Genomic DNA, 15438 nt, shown 5'->3' with positions numbered 1-15438 from the left:
ATAAAAAGAATTGTAGAAAAAATTATTCATTTCTCTATTAAAAAATGTTACCATTACCAAGAATTTTTTTAAAAAATTCGCAAAAAACGTACCATTCGTATTGGCTCTTGTCCTAATAATAAATAAATACTTCATTCATTTGGCTCAAAAATTACATCTTATTTAATATAGCCACTTTAAGCAAGTCTCTATTATATCTTACCAAAATTAATTGTTTTGCTGCATATATGTATTTCAATATTGAATGAAATCAACTTGTTTTATTTTGTATGATGTGAAAAAGAAATAAAAATAGTTCTTGTATAACTTTTTGTACATTTATAAAAACTATTTTATAATTAAAAAAAAATTTCAAATTTTTGTTGCTTGGATTTATTTCAAAGTAGGACATTGCCAATCATTGTTTCAACTTTTAGTATGATTAAGTCTTAAAAATAGGGTTACATAATATTTTCTAAAAAAAGACTTAGGTTTCAACTTATTTATTTTATAAAATTGGCTTTTAAAGTTATTATATAATTTTAAATTGATAATAATAACATTTTAAAAAAAATATATGTTGTATAATGACATGGGATATAAATTTATATATATAAGTTTTTTTATTAATCATCTATTAAATTTAACTAAAAACAATATATGATCGTACAATGACATAAAATATGAATTTACATATATTAATTTTTTAATAATTATTTATTAAATTCATCTAAATTTATCCATTGTTAGAGGCATCATGATTTTTTAAATATTTTTTTATATATATGCATTCAGGAATTAAATCTTGATCGCAATATTTAAAGAACTAAATTATTTGACTACGGTAATTTTTTTAAACTTTTTTTGGAGAAATTTAAAACTTCTAACTCAACTAGTTCATTGAAATATATTTACGAAACAGTAACCAAAACATGTGGCTCACGACATTGCTGTTTCTCCAAACTGATACACATTTAAAGAAAAACAAAATAAAATCAAACGTGACAAACGACAGGACCGAAATGCTTTTGTCTACGTTATTCAACATTTATTCTTCATCGTTTGAACAATCTTAATTAATTAGTGACACCCTTCATCAGTAGACACGGTCCGGTCCAGGGAATGTATAAATTAGAGCTATGGCTAGAAGCAATTAAGCAAATATCAATTTTACAATACAAGTGCTCAATTCAGCCTTGAAATTAATTTCAACTTTGCAGTTCTTAATTATCTAGTTATGACATCAATGGTGGCACCCAGCAATATTGGGCTACCATTTCGTGGAAATTTTCCCAATCCAAAAAAGAAAAGTGTGGACAAGGTTGGGGAGTTTCTGAAGATGAGCTTCAATTCTTCATGCAACACTTGTACATTGAACAATAAACAAAGGTTTTCATTGTTAGTGAGTGTAAGTTCTCCTTGTAGCCCTTGGAAAGTGAACTCAATCAATAAAATGAAACATGTGCTGTTGGCTCCTGGCATGTTGGCAAATGAAAGCAATGCAAAAACAGCCTCTGTTACCTTCTTGCGTGGAATGTTTGTGGAGGACAGGTTTGTATATAGGCAAATTTTTGTTGTCAGGTCTTACCAAATTGGATCAGATAAAACTGTCACTATGGAGACACTCATGAATTTTCTTCAGGTTAGCTCAGCAATTCTTACATCAATAAACTTACGGCTGAATACGTTGTAACTCCACGCACAAAAAAATATGCATATATATATATATATATCTTGCATTTTACAACAGTTTAGCATTATTCAATTAAATTTAAGACAAAAATTATATAATGTCTTTTTAAGAAGTATTGTTAGGGTTATTCATAAATTAAAATATTTATATTTAATGCTATTGCATATTACCAAAATAAAACTTTAAATTTTATTGATAAACAACATCAACTACACCTTAAAAAACTGCACTTAAGTTTTGTCCCTAAATTTAACTTCAATGCTGTAATTGTTCATTTTTCACTAATAAACACCATGGCTTGATGATTTTTTCGTCTAAGACCATTGAATGTTAAATACCTAGTAAAAATGCACAAAAAAAATAAAATTGTCATTAGCAATACTCTTTCATATATATATATTTTTTATAGTTGTGTTATTGTTTGAAAGTATTAAAGGCTTAAAAAATCTATCACTATTTTAGAAATAGACCGATCACAAAAAAGGTATTCAATAGTATATTTAAAAATGTTCATTAATAACATTTATCATTCACAAATTTATAATGCATTCCCCTTGGACATTTTATTTATTAAAAAAAATACATAATAAATAAGTTAGCTTATAGGACATCTTGAAAGTCTCATATATGTATCACAGATACTTTTTTTATATATCATGCTTTAACCCTCTCCTTTTATGATAAAGAGAGGGAGAGGGGGAAATTCAAATTTGAGTTTCTCTCATTTTATACTAAAGGTGTAGTAGTGTGAAAAATTGTGATTTCAAAATATAAGTGCTCAAAATCAGTGTAATTCATGACAATAACATCATCGCTACACTTTCACGAAGGCATAATATTATGAAACACTTGATAGATAGAATCTTAATGAATTGAGGAAGTGAAAGATATTGATGACTTGCCTATAAAATGGTTCAGGAAACTGCTTTAAATCAGGTCTCTAGTTGTGGGCTAAGTAAGAACGATTTTGGAATTACTCATGAGATGGACCTTCGCAAACTCATTTGGGTTGTTACTCGTATTCAAATTCAGGTCAAGAGATATAGCAAATGGTAAATACACATGATGCTTATAACCTCTTATTGCCCCTACTAGCATAAGCTGCTTTTAAAGCAATTGTACAAAACACATAATATGATTTGCATTTCTAAGGATTAATACATTGATCTTAGATAAATGTGACAGGGGGGATGAAGTTGAGGTTGATACTTGGTTTGATGCTGCCGGAAAGAGTGCAATCCGAAGAGACTGGATAATTAGGGATCATTATACCAAAGAGATGATAGCAAAAGCAACCAGGTGCAATAAATCATCCTTTTCATAGTAAGTTTTTAATCACACGGCATTTGTCCCACTTTATATGTTTGATACTTTCTTGATGTAGCACATGGACAATCATGAATAGAGAAACAAGAAGATTATCCAAGATACCTGAAGAAGTTAGACAAGAACTTGCTCCTTTCTATTTTAATAGGATTTCCATTCCTACCGAAGAAATAGATCATCAAAAGATACACAAGCTCACCGATGACATTACCAAAACATTTCGATCTGGAATTGCTGTAAGTTTGATACACAATTTTTTAGGCTCAATAATAATCCCCTTTCCTTCTATTAACACTTCACTTGAAAGGATTATAAAATTTTAGTCCCACCTTTGGATTATCATTTACATCGTTGTATTGATTGCCTTTCTAATTGCTTGCAATTCAGCCAAAGTGGAACGACATGGATGTTAATGAGCATGTTAACAATGTGAAATACATTGGATGGATTTTAGAGGTACGGACCAATCATATTACAAAAAATATAAAATAAACAATTGCAAGCTAAGACAAGACAATGCAAGCTAGAAACGTGAAAATGATAGATAGCTACACTTCTCTTTTTTACTGGTAACATAATTAGTGGATTGACTATGTTTGATCTCAGCATAGACTCACCCATGAAAAAATTGTGCAATGTTACATAATTTGGTGATGAAGAAGCTTCCTAATATGAAGAATTAACCATTTGATATGTTAATTTGCTTTGACGCAGAGCATGCCAAGAGAAGTGCTAGATAATTATAATATGACAAGCATGACTATAGAGTTTCGACGTGAATGTACACAATCAAATGTGTTAGAATCTATGAGTAATCCATCATCTAGTGTGATTGGTGCCTCTGATAATAACTCTGTCAACAGAAAACCAGGCTTGCAATATACGCACTTGCTTCGTCTTCAAGATAATAAAGCAGAGTTGGTTCGAGCTAGAACGGAATGGAATCTGAAGCAAAAAAGATAAGTGATACGGTTATCATGATTTTGAACTCTGGTTGTGATTTCAATTACCATTGCATTGTGATATAGAAGTTATCAATAATTGCAAACAAATCACGAGATACATGTACCATGGAAGCATCCTTGGACCAAATACTAATATTACAACATGTTTAGTTCATTTTGTTCAGCTTCTTGCTATCAATAATTTAAGCCATTACCCCTATGTACAATTTAACTGTGATGTCAACTAGTATTGACAAATTTAGTGCAAATGAAGTTTTGTTAACAACATACGATCATAAACACGTACAAATAAACGCATACATCGGATTGCTAATATTCATACTTTCATGTGGAGTTCAACATTCTTCAATCTTTTTTACTGCTAAAATAGTTAGTTGTGAATTGAAGACGGTTATGATATAGAATAAAATTTGAGTATCTTTTTTTAGATAACGTTGTTTTTTTAGTTAAAATTATAGTTCACTTTAGTATAAAATTATATTTAATGTTTTTATGGATTAATGAAGGAAAACTCTAATTTTAATTGAAAATGAACATAAAAAATATTAAATATGGTGTAATTAAATTTTTGCTAATTTTAAATGATCTGTAAATAAAATGCTCAAGACACATTTTTTCAAGCCAAGCATGAATGAAGGCTGTCATGCTATAATAAATTTCAATGTTTACAAAATGGTTGATAAAAAAAAAACACTAAATGAAAAAAAATAAAAGACAAAATTTTCTAGGCATGGAAAATTTGTCATAATATTTTAAGACAAATAGATTGTGAATTTTAGATAATTAAGATGGCTTAAAACATTAATTAAGATTAAAAAAATACGGTACATGTCATTAGTGTTTGGTAAAATGGGTCAGTCCAACTAAACTAGTTTGAACCTATATGATAAATTTGGGTCCCTTTAACCGGATTCAATCAAGTCTCACGTGAGTTTAATTCATAAAAATTTACAAAAAAAATTAAATTTTACACATTTTAAATACTATTTTTGTGAGTCTAAATTAGATTCATGATATTTTAGTCTGACCTGCTATGGACTAACATGAATGAACTTGAGTAACACATTTTGTTAGTCCTATATATCATATCAAGTGACATTACATGATTATTACAAGAAAATAATATTTTATAATAATTGTTAGGCTAAAATATTAGTTGAGGTTATTTTTTTTTTATTAAAAACTTGTGAACTTGTTTTGTTTTGTTTTTCTTTAAACAATCTTTAGTTCTAGTTTTTTACTTTTTTTTTTTCTATTTTTTCACAAGATTTTTTTTTGTTGTTGCAAATTTCTTGTACTTGAGGTAGGATCAAATATTTACCTTATGTTTTATTAAATAGCTTTACTAGCACAAAATAATTTTTTTATCAAGCAATATATTCGAAATTTAATTCTAAAATGAACATGACATTAAGTCTCTAAACTCGATTTGATATAATCTCAAAATGGACTCTATGATTTTCATTGTCTTCACAAGAATAAAATGTGAGATATTTTTAAAACATGAAGAGTTATTTTGCTTGTTTTGTTTAAAATAAAAAGTTAGAATAGATTCAATTAAATGAAGATTTACCATCTTTCATTCACAATGCAATATTGTTTAGATTCATTCAATTTAAAGAGTTTTCTTGTTTCATTTAAATTGAACTGAAGAGTGGTTTTGGCTTAATACATATTACTGAAAATAACTATTCATATTTCAAAAATCAAACAAAATAAATTAAAAGATGAGAATTGATGTGTTGCTCAAATTAAGTAGTTCCTATGCAAGATAATTCTATGAAATTGGTACATGGCTCTTAATCTTAAAAGAAGAGATGCCAATTTTCAATAGTCTTAATATATGAAGAGTAATTATTACACTCAGAAGAAGTGTCATTGACACTATATATTGGAATCTTGTGAAATCTTGAAGTAAAAAATACAAGCCGTTTTCACCAAATTGAATACTAGCCAAAGTAAAAAAAAAAAAAAAGCCTAAAGATTATCACAGTAGACTAAGCATCTTCGTATTGTAAACTTCTTTCGATATTTCTTAGTGGACAAGATACAAGAGTATTGACCTGAGAGAAGCATTTAAGGATCTGGATTCTGGAATGCCATTGTAATTTTTCCAACAAAATAATTAACTTTTACAACTAAATTCTCATATTTGTATATTATCAAGGCCTTAAAGGTACACAATTTTTCACAACTTTGGACATATTGTAACTAAATTTTTTGGCTCCTACTATGGAATCTCACTTTACAAACATAATCATGTCAAGAACTAACATGTGGCGCCAATCATGAAGGGTTAAGCCAATAGTTAACAACAAACTTAGTTTGAATACTTTTATCTTTTAGTGGTTAGAATAAAGAATTAAAGATTTATAATTTGTAAAACATATACACTTTTTTGAAGGTTGCAATTTTGAGAGGTATACTAAACTTATAAAAATAATTTAAGATAAAGGCTTATCACTTTTATTATACTCGAAGAAAATGAGATCATTTCCTCCATTAGGGAGAGACACAAAAGGTAATCTGAGCCACCGGATCTACCCCTTGGTTTCATCTTAATTCTTTATATATTGTATTCTTTTTCTCCATATACAGAAAAACAAAATATGAAATTAAATTTAATGCATTAAAAGTTTCAAGTATGTGCCAAAGGTATATATTTTCTGAGCAACGAAAACATAAAAGAATTAATGAAGGATAATATTTGACAAGCAAATAAGCCTTTCTTATTAACTAATGCTAAAAATTTGAATAAGAATTTGCTTTTAATAGTGTAAAAGCTAGTGTGCCACAACTAATTTAATGTTCTATAGTTCTTCTTCTCTACAAACTTTATATATTACCAGCAACACATCTATTCTAATTTTATTATTTAAAAAAATTGATTATTTAATGTAAGGTTAATTGTAAGACCTTTAATACAATAATGGTACGAGTTCAAATACAAATGGATTCCTATAGTCCCTTGTAAAATAACTAGTGTTGCATTATACTAAAGTAAATATATTTATAAACAAAATACATATCAATCAAGATTAGTAACAGAGCATAGAGTATATTACAGTGAAAGAATTATGCAAAATTCAATTATATAACAATGATAGAAATCAAAATTATAAAAATAAAAAAATATATTTTAACTTCTTTAACTGAGGTATCAATGTTATCAATTAGAGCTGTCAAAATGGGTTAAAACCCTAAGCCCTACCCTATTAACCTCCTAATATCAATGATAGAAGGTGAGTCTTGACAATTATAATAAAACATAACAATATAAGTCATAGAAAATGAAATAAAAGCATTGATTAATACAACTTTTGTAACATAAATCTAAATTCAATATAAAATAAAAAGTTATGAAATGCCAAGTTAAAAAATCAAATGATTAAAAATAATATAAATATATAAGATTAATTATCTGATTTTACTTTTCAACCTTCAATATAGTCATCGTTTTCATCTACTAAGGCTTATCCTTCTTCTTTTTCTTCCTTAACTTCTAAAAGATTAATATCCAATTCATCTTTTGTTTCCTCCAACATGTTTTTATCTTCTAATTCTTCTTTTTTATCATTATCTTAGTCACCACTTTCTTTTTTTGTTTTGTTGTTGAATATAATTTTATCTTAGAAACTTTTACAATTTTAATAGTAATACTAGGATAGATTTTTTTGTTTCTTAGAATGACACCTAGTAGATGCGATGCTTCTATTTTATATAGTATGTTCACAAAGATAAATGATGATGGCAAGTGTACTAATTATTTTAACTTAATATAGCTCAAATCGATCCTATGAGAAATTATAATCAAGTATTAATACGAATACTCCTTCCTTAAACTCTTATTTGAACTAGCAATAACGTGTAGAGACATAGACTATAGAAAATTAAATAAAAATACACTAAATATTTTTTATATTTTCTTGAGAATTGAGTTAGTAATTGAATGGAGATTGTTGCTTAATTAATCTAAATTTCTTTCTTAATAAGAGTTTTAAAACTCATTTTTCTTATTCCTAGATTGGGTCCTAAGTTTGCTTAATTCTAAGGATAAAAAATTAGAGCTTATGTAATTTGTTTAATCTTGCATGAAAGTTTATGGTTAATTGACGTTTGTTCTAATTAATTAAACTCTAGGAAAGGATGAGTTACTAATTTTCAGTGGATTTATGATTGAACTAGTATGAATGAACTAAGGGTTAATACATCTTGTTGTTAATTGATTCTCACAACTTAAATTTTTCACTTGAATATTTGATAACCTAAAAGCTACAAATCCTCCCCCCCTTGATTCCTATTTCTCAACAATCTCATCTTAATAAAGACATCAGCACAACTATTTCTCTCTTAGAGAATTCAAGTATCTCCATTTTTTTCTTAAAAAGCTTCTAATATGGAATATTTCAATTGCATGGACATGAGAATGCTGGACACCCTCTCAAATCATATTAACAAGTGTAAGGAATCTGAAAAACACATCAGGTGTCTGGAAAATACATCACGTGTCTATACCCAATCCTCGAGCATTCCTCCAAGATAGTTGTGAATACACGTTAAATAAGCTTTAACTCCTAATAACAAGATTTGTTTTCGGTTTTTGGCTTGTTACTATAAAATGTTATTCACAAACAGCAACCGAAACATGTGGTCCACGAGCTCCCGGGATAAATTTATTATAATTAATAAATATTTAAAGGACAAAAAGAAATAAAATCAGACGTGATAAACGACATCAACCAAACGCTTTCGTGTTTATTCAACGAGTTTTCCTTCATCTTTGGAACAATCTTATTTAGTCAACAAACTCAATCTTTAAGCAGAGTCTGTTACGTAACCAACTATATATAAACTAAAACCGTGCCTAGTTTATGTGCCTTCAATTCTCTCCTTTATTTGTGATCCTTGTTAGATAACTATGAATTCAATATCAGCGCCTAGCAACATTGGGCTACAATTTCGAGGAAATATTTGCAATACCAAAATGAAAATCGTAGAGAAGGCAGGGGAGATTTTGAAACTAAGCTTCAATTCTTCATTCAATTCTTGTATATTGAACAATGATAAACGAAGGTCTTCATTGTTGGTGAGTGCGTGTTTTGATGGTAGCTTCTGGGGATTGGATACAGTTGATGGAATGAAACACGCGTCGTTGGCCCCTTTTACGCCAAGCAAATTGGCAAACGAAAGCACCGCACAAACAGCCCTTGATGGCTTCTTGCGTGGAATGTTCGTGGAGGATAAGTTTGTGTATAGGCAGAATTTTGTGGTCAGGTCTTATGAAATTGGACCAGATAAAACTGTCACTATTGAGACACTCATGAATTTTCTCCAGGTTAGTTTAACAATCCTTCTGTAGAATTGATCTTCTAAATATATTATATCCTTAATTTTCGATCTACGCACAGAAGTGGATCATAATATCATTGCTAAGCTTGTACCTTGGAGGAATCTAATAGGTTAAATAACTTATAAACAAAGGATGAATGAATCAGAGGAATGTAAATTATTTTTTTATGACTTACATATAAAATGGTTTAGGAAACTGCTCTAAATCAAGTCTCTAGCTTTGGAGTAAGTGGGAACGATTTTGGAACTACTCGCGAGATGGACCTTCGCAAATTGATTTGGGTTGCTACTCGTATTCAAGTTCAAGTACAGAGATATAGCAAATGGTAAATAGCCAAATAAATGTTCTACTTCTAAGTACTCCCCTTGCGAGCTTGGTTGCTCTATAATGACTAGAAATAAAGTATTTCTATTGACTGATTAAAATGTATGTATAAAAAAAAACATAGGGGAGATGAAATTGAAGTTGATACTTGGTTTGATGCTGCTGGAAAAAATGGAATGCGAAGAGATTGGATAATCAGGGATCATTGCACTAAAGAGATTATAGCCAGAGCAACGAGGTGCAGTTTTAGTCCTTTTCATAATTATTGACTCTTAAATTATGCATTATCCTAATTATATGTTTGAAAATTTCTTAATGTAGCACATGGGCGATTATGAATAGAGAAACAAGAAGATTATCTAAGATACCTGAAGAAGTTAAACAAGAGATCGTTCCTCTCCACTGTGATAGGCTTGCCATTGCTAGTGAAGAAAAAGATTGTCAGAAGATACACAAACTCACTGATGATACTACTGATAGAGTTCGATCTGGGATGACTGTAAGTTTGATACACAGAATTATAAGCTTCATAGAAATTTCCTTAAATAAGTAAATACTTTTACACAATAAGATAAAACAAATGTGTCTAATCCCTTTAGACTGTTCTTTATATCATTGTATTAACTGGTTTTTGAATTGTGTGTATCCAGCCAAGATGGACTGACATGGACGTTAACCAGCATGTTAACAATGTGAAATATATTGGGTGGATTTTGGAGGTAATTATTAATAAAGTTAGCAAATTGATTATGTTTGATCTCCTAAGGCACTGATAAAAAATGTGCAAAATGTTATAGAATAGGTGATGGATAAGGTATCCTTTAACAACTAGTCATTTGTCATGTTGATTTGGTTGGTGTAGAGTGTGCCAAGAGAAGTGTTAGTTGATTACAATATGACAAGCATGAAGCTGGAGTTTCGACGTGAATGTACGCAATCAAATGTGTTAGAATCTATGACTAGTCCACCATGCACCGTTACAGATGCTTCCAACCATGACTCTGTTGGGAGAAAAATTGACCTGCAATACACACACCTACTTCGTCTGCAAGATGATAAAACAGAATTGGTCCGAGCCAAAACAGAATGGCATCTTAAGCAAAAGCAAAAGTGATACAGTAATAGTGGTTGTGATTTTGGTTGCCATGAATTTGCAACCAAAAATTATACTGATAAATAATCCCTAAAAAATACAATCGGTACAAACAGTGCCATTACAAATCATGATAGATATATACTAAACTGTAAGCATCTATGAGCCCAACATCTCACTAATTTTTATTCTTACTTTTGTTCACTCTTTAATTTTTTTAAATTATTTAAAATTTATTGATATTAAGCGTTAAACTTGGACAGTAATGCTATTCAATATTAAATAATGAATTTTTTTATAAATTGTTAAGGTGCAAACGTAAAAATTATTAAAAATTTTAAAAGGTTAAAACTTTTTTAAGTAATCAGATGACACTAAAGTTCTTTGTTTTTAACTATTCATATATATGAGAGAAGTTTTAAAATAGTTATGATGAAAATAGTGATAAGAGAAAAAAATATTAAAAATATTTGCTCAATTTTGTTTTTCAACTCTCTCCTAACTAAAAAGCTAAATTATTTTGATTTAAGCTTTGGACTTCACTTTCTAAGAAACTTCGAACTAAATTTAATGTTTTATCTTTATATATTATAAATATTCAAAATTTGTGTAATTAAATTTTATTTTATTTCTAATTAATTAAATTATTATTTTATTAATTAATGAAAATATATATTTTATTTTGTTTTTTAAACATTTCTCTTTTGAATTAATCAAACGGATAATTTATTAATTAAATTAAAATCATTTTACCTTGTTAATACAATAATATTATAGCGCTAGCATGTAGCATTTTTTATATAAAAAGTTATAAGAGCCTATGTGTAGCCAAATTAATTTAGGTCATATGTAACAAAATTATTTATTATGATCAAATCATATTTTTTATTTAATCATCAAAATAACTGAATTTTTAATTATTTAAAATTATTTTTAATTTTACTAACACAATATTTTACAATACAGATGTATAATTTATATTATCATTGATTGTTATATAAATAATATTAATTAGTATAAATTGTATGAATAATATTGATTAGTATTTATTATGAATAATGAAATTAAACTTAAAATAAATTTTTATTTTTGTAATATTGATTAGTATTTTTAATAAATAAATTTTCTTCTTCTTTAGAAATAAAATAATAAAAGAAATTATTTCTTCTTAAAACTACTTTCACGTGATGAAGCTCTTAAACACTATCATTTATTATAGAAGTTGATAAATATTGTATTAAATTAGATTAAATTAATAGATAAATTTTAAATTAAACAGTAAATTAAAAAAAATAAAATGTAACATATTAAATTAAAAAATAATTTAAAATGATTAGAAAGAGAACAAATTTATAAAAATGTCGTTATTTGAGAAATTTTTTAAAGTTGTTATTGTTCGTGGGTAAGTGTATCAATACAGAAATTCTCAAATCAAATTCCTAAAGTATCATTCCATAGAAATTATTTCCAATTACTAAAATTATTGTAATTTAATTGTTTAAACTTAAACAGTGTATAAATGAAATTTATAAAAGACTTAAATTAATAAAAGTAATCAAATGAAAAAGAGATAGCACAACTATTAACACGAAACTATTCAAGATGAATTTAAAGTTTTTGTTTTGACCTTTACACCTCTTCATGTGTAAATTTTAGTTTAGCCTCAATACTAATTTTTTTATAACTGTCAATCATTCATACTAAAATTATTAACAACTAACGGTCATGCAATGTAAGTATTATTCTCCCTAAATTATTACCCATAATGGTCATGCAAAGTAAAAAGAGAGAAAACATAAAGAACCTATGAGTTTATTAATTTAATAACTGATTGAAAGACAAAAAAATAAGTTTAGTCCACTGAATTGTTTATTCTATTTTATCCTATACTTCCATTAATTATATGTGGTCGCATACAATGCAATCAATTATGATATGTTAATAGTGATTGACTTTAAACATATAGATATAAACATGCTGAAGCAAAACTAATGTGAAAAGGAAACTGCAATTGTCATTAAATATAAATATCACATAAAGCAGACAAAGAGTTCATCATAACCCTAACCATAGATTTAACTACTCAATGAAATAAACAAAGAAAACAATTGTAAAGAAAACCATATTCATTCAAAATAGTGTTGGGAAAGATATCAAATATAACAGGAACACACAGAAGCAAACATGATCTCTTTTTTCCCATTGTGCTATTAAAATTGGCCCTACACAGTTTTTAGACAATTGATAGTAAACACAAAATAGAGAAATTAAACAACAAGACCAAAATTATTAACGTAGAAAAACCCTGAATGAATGAAAGATAAAAACATACGGGACCTAGTCCAGCAAAATTCTCTACTAATAAATTTAATGGGTACACCACAAGTCTTCTTGGAACCACTAGATATCAACACAAAATACAAACTTCATCACTAAAGTGATAACAACACAATAAACCCTCAATGGGTATTCAGCTATAGCAACAAAAATGGAAATTACAGCAATACTAGGGTTTCAATGCACATATTATGCAAACCAACCAATCATTACTTTTCTTCGCTGCTATCTTTCGTCTTTTTCTTAAGACGACTTCTATTTTTTCTGTCGTTCTCACTCTCTCATAATTCTACTAGGTTATTTTTCTATCATCTGTAACTTCCTATAACACACTTTTTTTTTTTCTTTTTACAAAATCAACGTGGACCTACTTGATGGCGATCCACCTGACAAATACAAACTCAAACTAAAAGAATCTCAAGAAAAAAAAAATGGGCAGAGTTCTTGTCTCCAAAAAGCATTCTTGACCACTTGCTCAGACTTTGGAAAGATACCTTACTTCTTAACCGATGATTTTCACTCTCAAACAGTTCAAAAAATCATCAAAAGTTGACGAGAAAAAAGTGTTTCCAAGTTGCAGGTCTCGATTCTTGATTGTCTTTAAATAGAGTTACCTATCCTTAGAAAATCTCCATATTAGTTACACCAAGGAATATGCATAGTTGTGCATGCCCATAAACACTACTGCACATGGTCAGAAAGTAATTCGTTGTTAAGCAAGATTATGCTTCTTACTGGAGGTGACCCTACTTTTTATCAAAATTCTTTTAATCGCAACCAAAATATTTCTGTAATTTGTTAGCGATTGATTCATGCCAAACTGCAATAACTAATGAGTAAATCATGTAAAATTCCTATTAAATAAAGGATAAATGTGTAAAAATAACCTACAAAAACACTTTAAAATATTGACTTATTAGTTACTAATTGACTTCAAAACTTAAAAGAAGAAGCGGTCAATTAAGTGTGAAACATTTCAAATTTAATTTTCAAAAAAATAATAATATTGTGTTATGAAAAATGTTGCTTTCTAAAACTGAATAAATATATTACTACAATAAAAATGACTCCACACTTTTTTTACAAAATCAACAAGAAAAAAAAAATCAAATAAACTATTTTGGAATGTTTTTTGAAAAACATAAGTGATCTAATACAAAAATATACGATTAGATGTGATTCCTAATCGTTTATGACTTTTTTTTAATTATTTATTATATAGGATTAAAGTTGCCGGTTAAGAATATTATGTATGCTATTTGCTATTAACTCAACTAATTTAATAACTAGGCAATCACATATATTTATAATTATTCAATATTATTTATTTATTTTTTAAATAATCTTGTTTAGAGTGTGTTTTGACGAGGATGAAATAAAAAAAATAATATGAAAAATGGAAAATAAAAAAGAAAGAAAATAAAAAAATGTATCGTTTGGATGAGCTGAAATAGAAGAAATAATAATAATAATAATAATAATAATAATAATAGTAATAATAATAATAATAAACAAATAAAAAAGAGAAAAAAAAATTAACTTGTATTACAAATAATTATAAAAATGACTAAAGTTGATTAGTCAAATATTTTTTATATAAATTTTTTCCTATTAAAAAATATTTTTTCGTTTTTTATATTATATCAATATTATTTAAATTTTAGTTAACAAAATCTATTTTAGAAAAAAGTCAATTTATTTCCCTCTTTCAAATTAAGAGAATTTATATTTTAAGCAACCTTTCACAAATATCCTTCATTTTCCTTCCTTCTCCAAATCATTCAGCACCTCTTGTTATTAAGTTAGATACATCTAATCAATTAGGCAAATGCTGCCAAGTTAAATTAGGCCATATTTTGTAAACAAGTACTCATAAAGAGATAATTAGGCTGATGTATTTTCAATTATTTTTATTCTTTATTATTTACAAATATGTATATTTGGCGTTATCAAAATCTTAAAATAATAATCAACAAATACACAATATTATGCTCTATAAATAAATTTTAAATTGAAGAGTAAAATTTAAAAAATTAAAAAAAAACAGTAAAGTAATTTTTATTATAAAAATTTTCCTATTAAAAATATATTTTCATTTTTTATATTATATAAAAATTATTTAATAATTTAATTCACAAAAAAAAAAAAAAACAAACACACACACAAGTCCTCTTCCTTCTCATATCCTCCCAGACTAAAAGGATTTTTTTAATTTTTTTTTTTATGTAGGAAACATTCACAAATATCCCTCATTTTTCCTTCTTTCCTTTATCTAAATAACTCATCACCTTTTGATATTAAGTTAAATACATCTAATCAATTAGGCAAATCCTACCAAGTTAAATAGAAGCTCACTAATTGATGAGGCTAA

General features: G+C 27.4%; 2 protein-coding genes across 2 annotated transcripts; both read left to right on the top strand.

Moving 5' to 3' along the window:
• The first annotated feature begins 1225 nt into the window (after window positions 1-1225).
• LOC113868516 (palmitoyl-acyl carrier protein thioesterase, chloroplastic-like) lies at window positions 1226-3961 on the top strand. The gene is made up of 6 exons (XM_027504167.1): window positions 1226-1621; window positions 2591-2724; window positions 2858-2971; window positions 3057-3234; window positions 3386-3454; window positions 3713-3961. The coding sequence occupies exons 1-6, from the start codon at window positions 1226-1228 to the stop codon at window positions 3959-3961; spliced, it is 1140 nt and encodes a 379-aa protein (XP_027359968.1).
• Window positions 3962-8881: 4920 nt separating this feature from the next.
• Window positions 8882-10751, top strand: LOC113868495 (palmitoyl-acyl carrier protein thioesterase, chloroplastic-like). Its single transcript, XM_027504126.1, has 6 exons — window positions 8882-9298; window positions 9505-9638; window positions 9762-9875; window positions 9959-10136; window positions 10288-10356; window positions 10500-10751. Exons 1-6 carry the CDS (start codon window positions 8882-8884, stop codon window positions 10749-10751), a joined length of 1164 nt encoding a protein of 387 aa, XP_027359927.1.
• Window positions 10752-15438: the final 4687 nt, after the last annotated feature.

This window comes from Abrus precatorius, unplaced genomic scaffold (assembly GCF_003935025.1).
Source record: "Abrus precatorius isolate BTA unplaced genomic scaffold, Abrus_2018 Scaffold10, whole genome shotgun sequence".
NCBI lineage: Eukaryota > Viridiplantae > Streptophyta > Magnoliopsida > Fabales > Fabaceae > Abrus > Abrus precatorius.
This window is presented reverse-complemented; position numbering and strand designations above follow the sequence as displayed.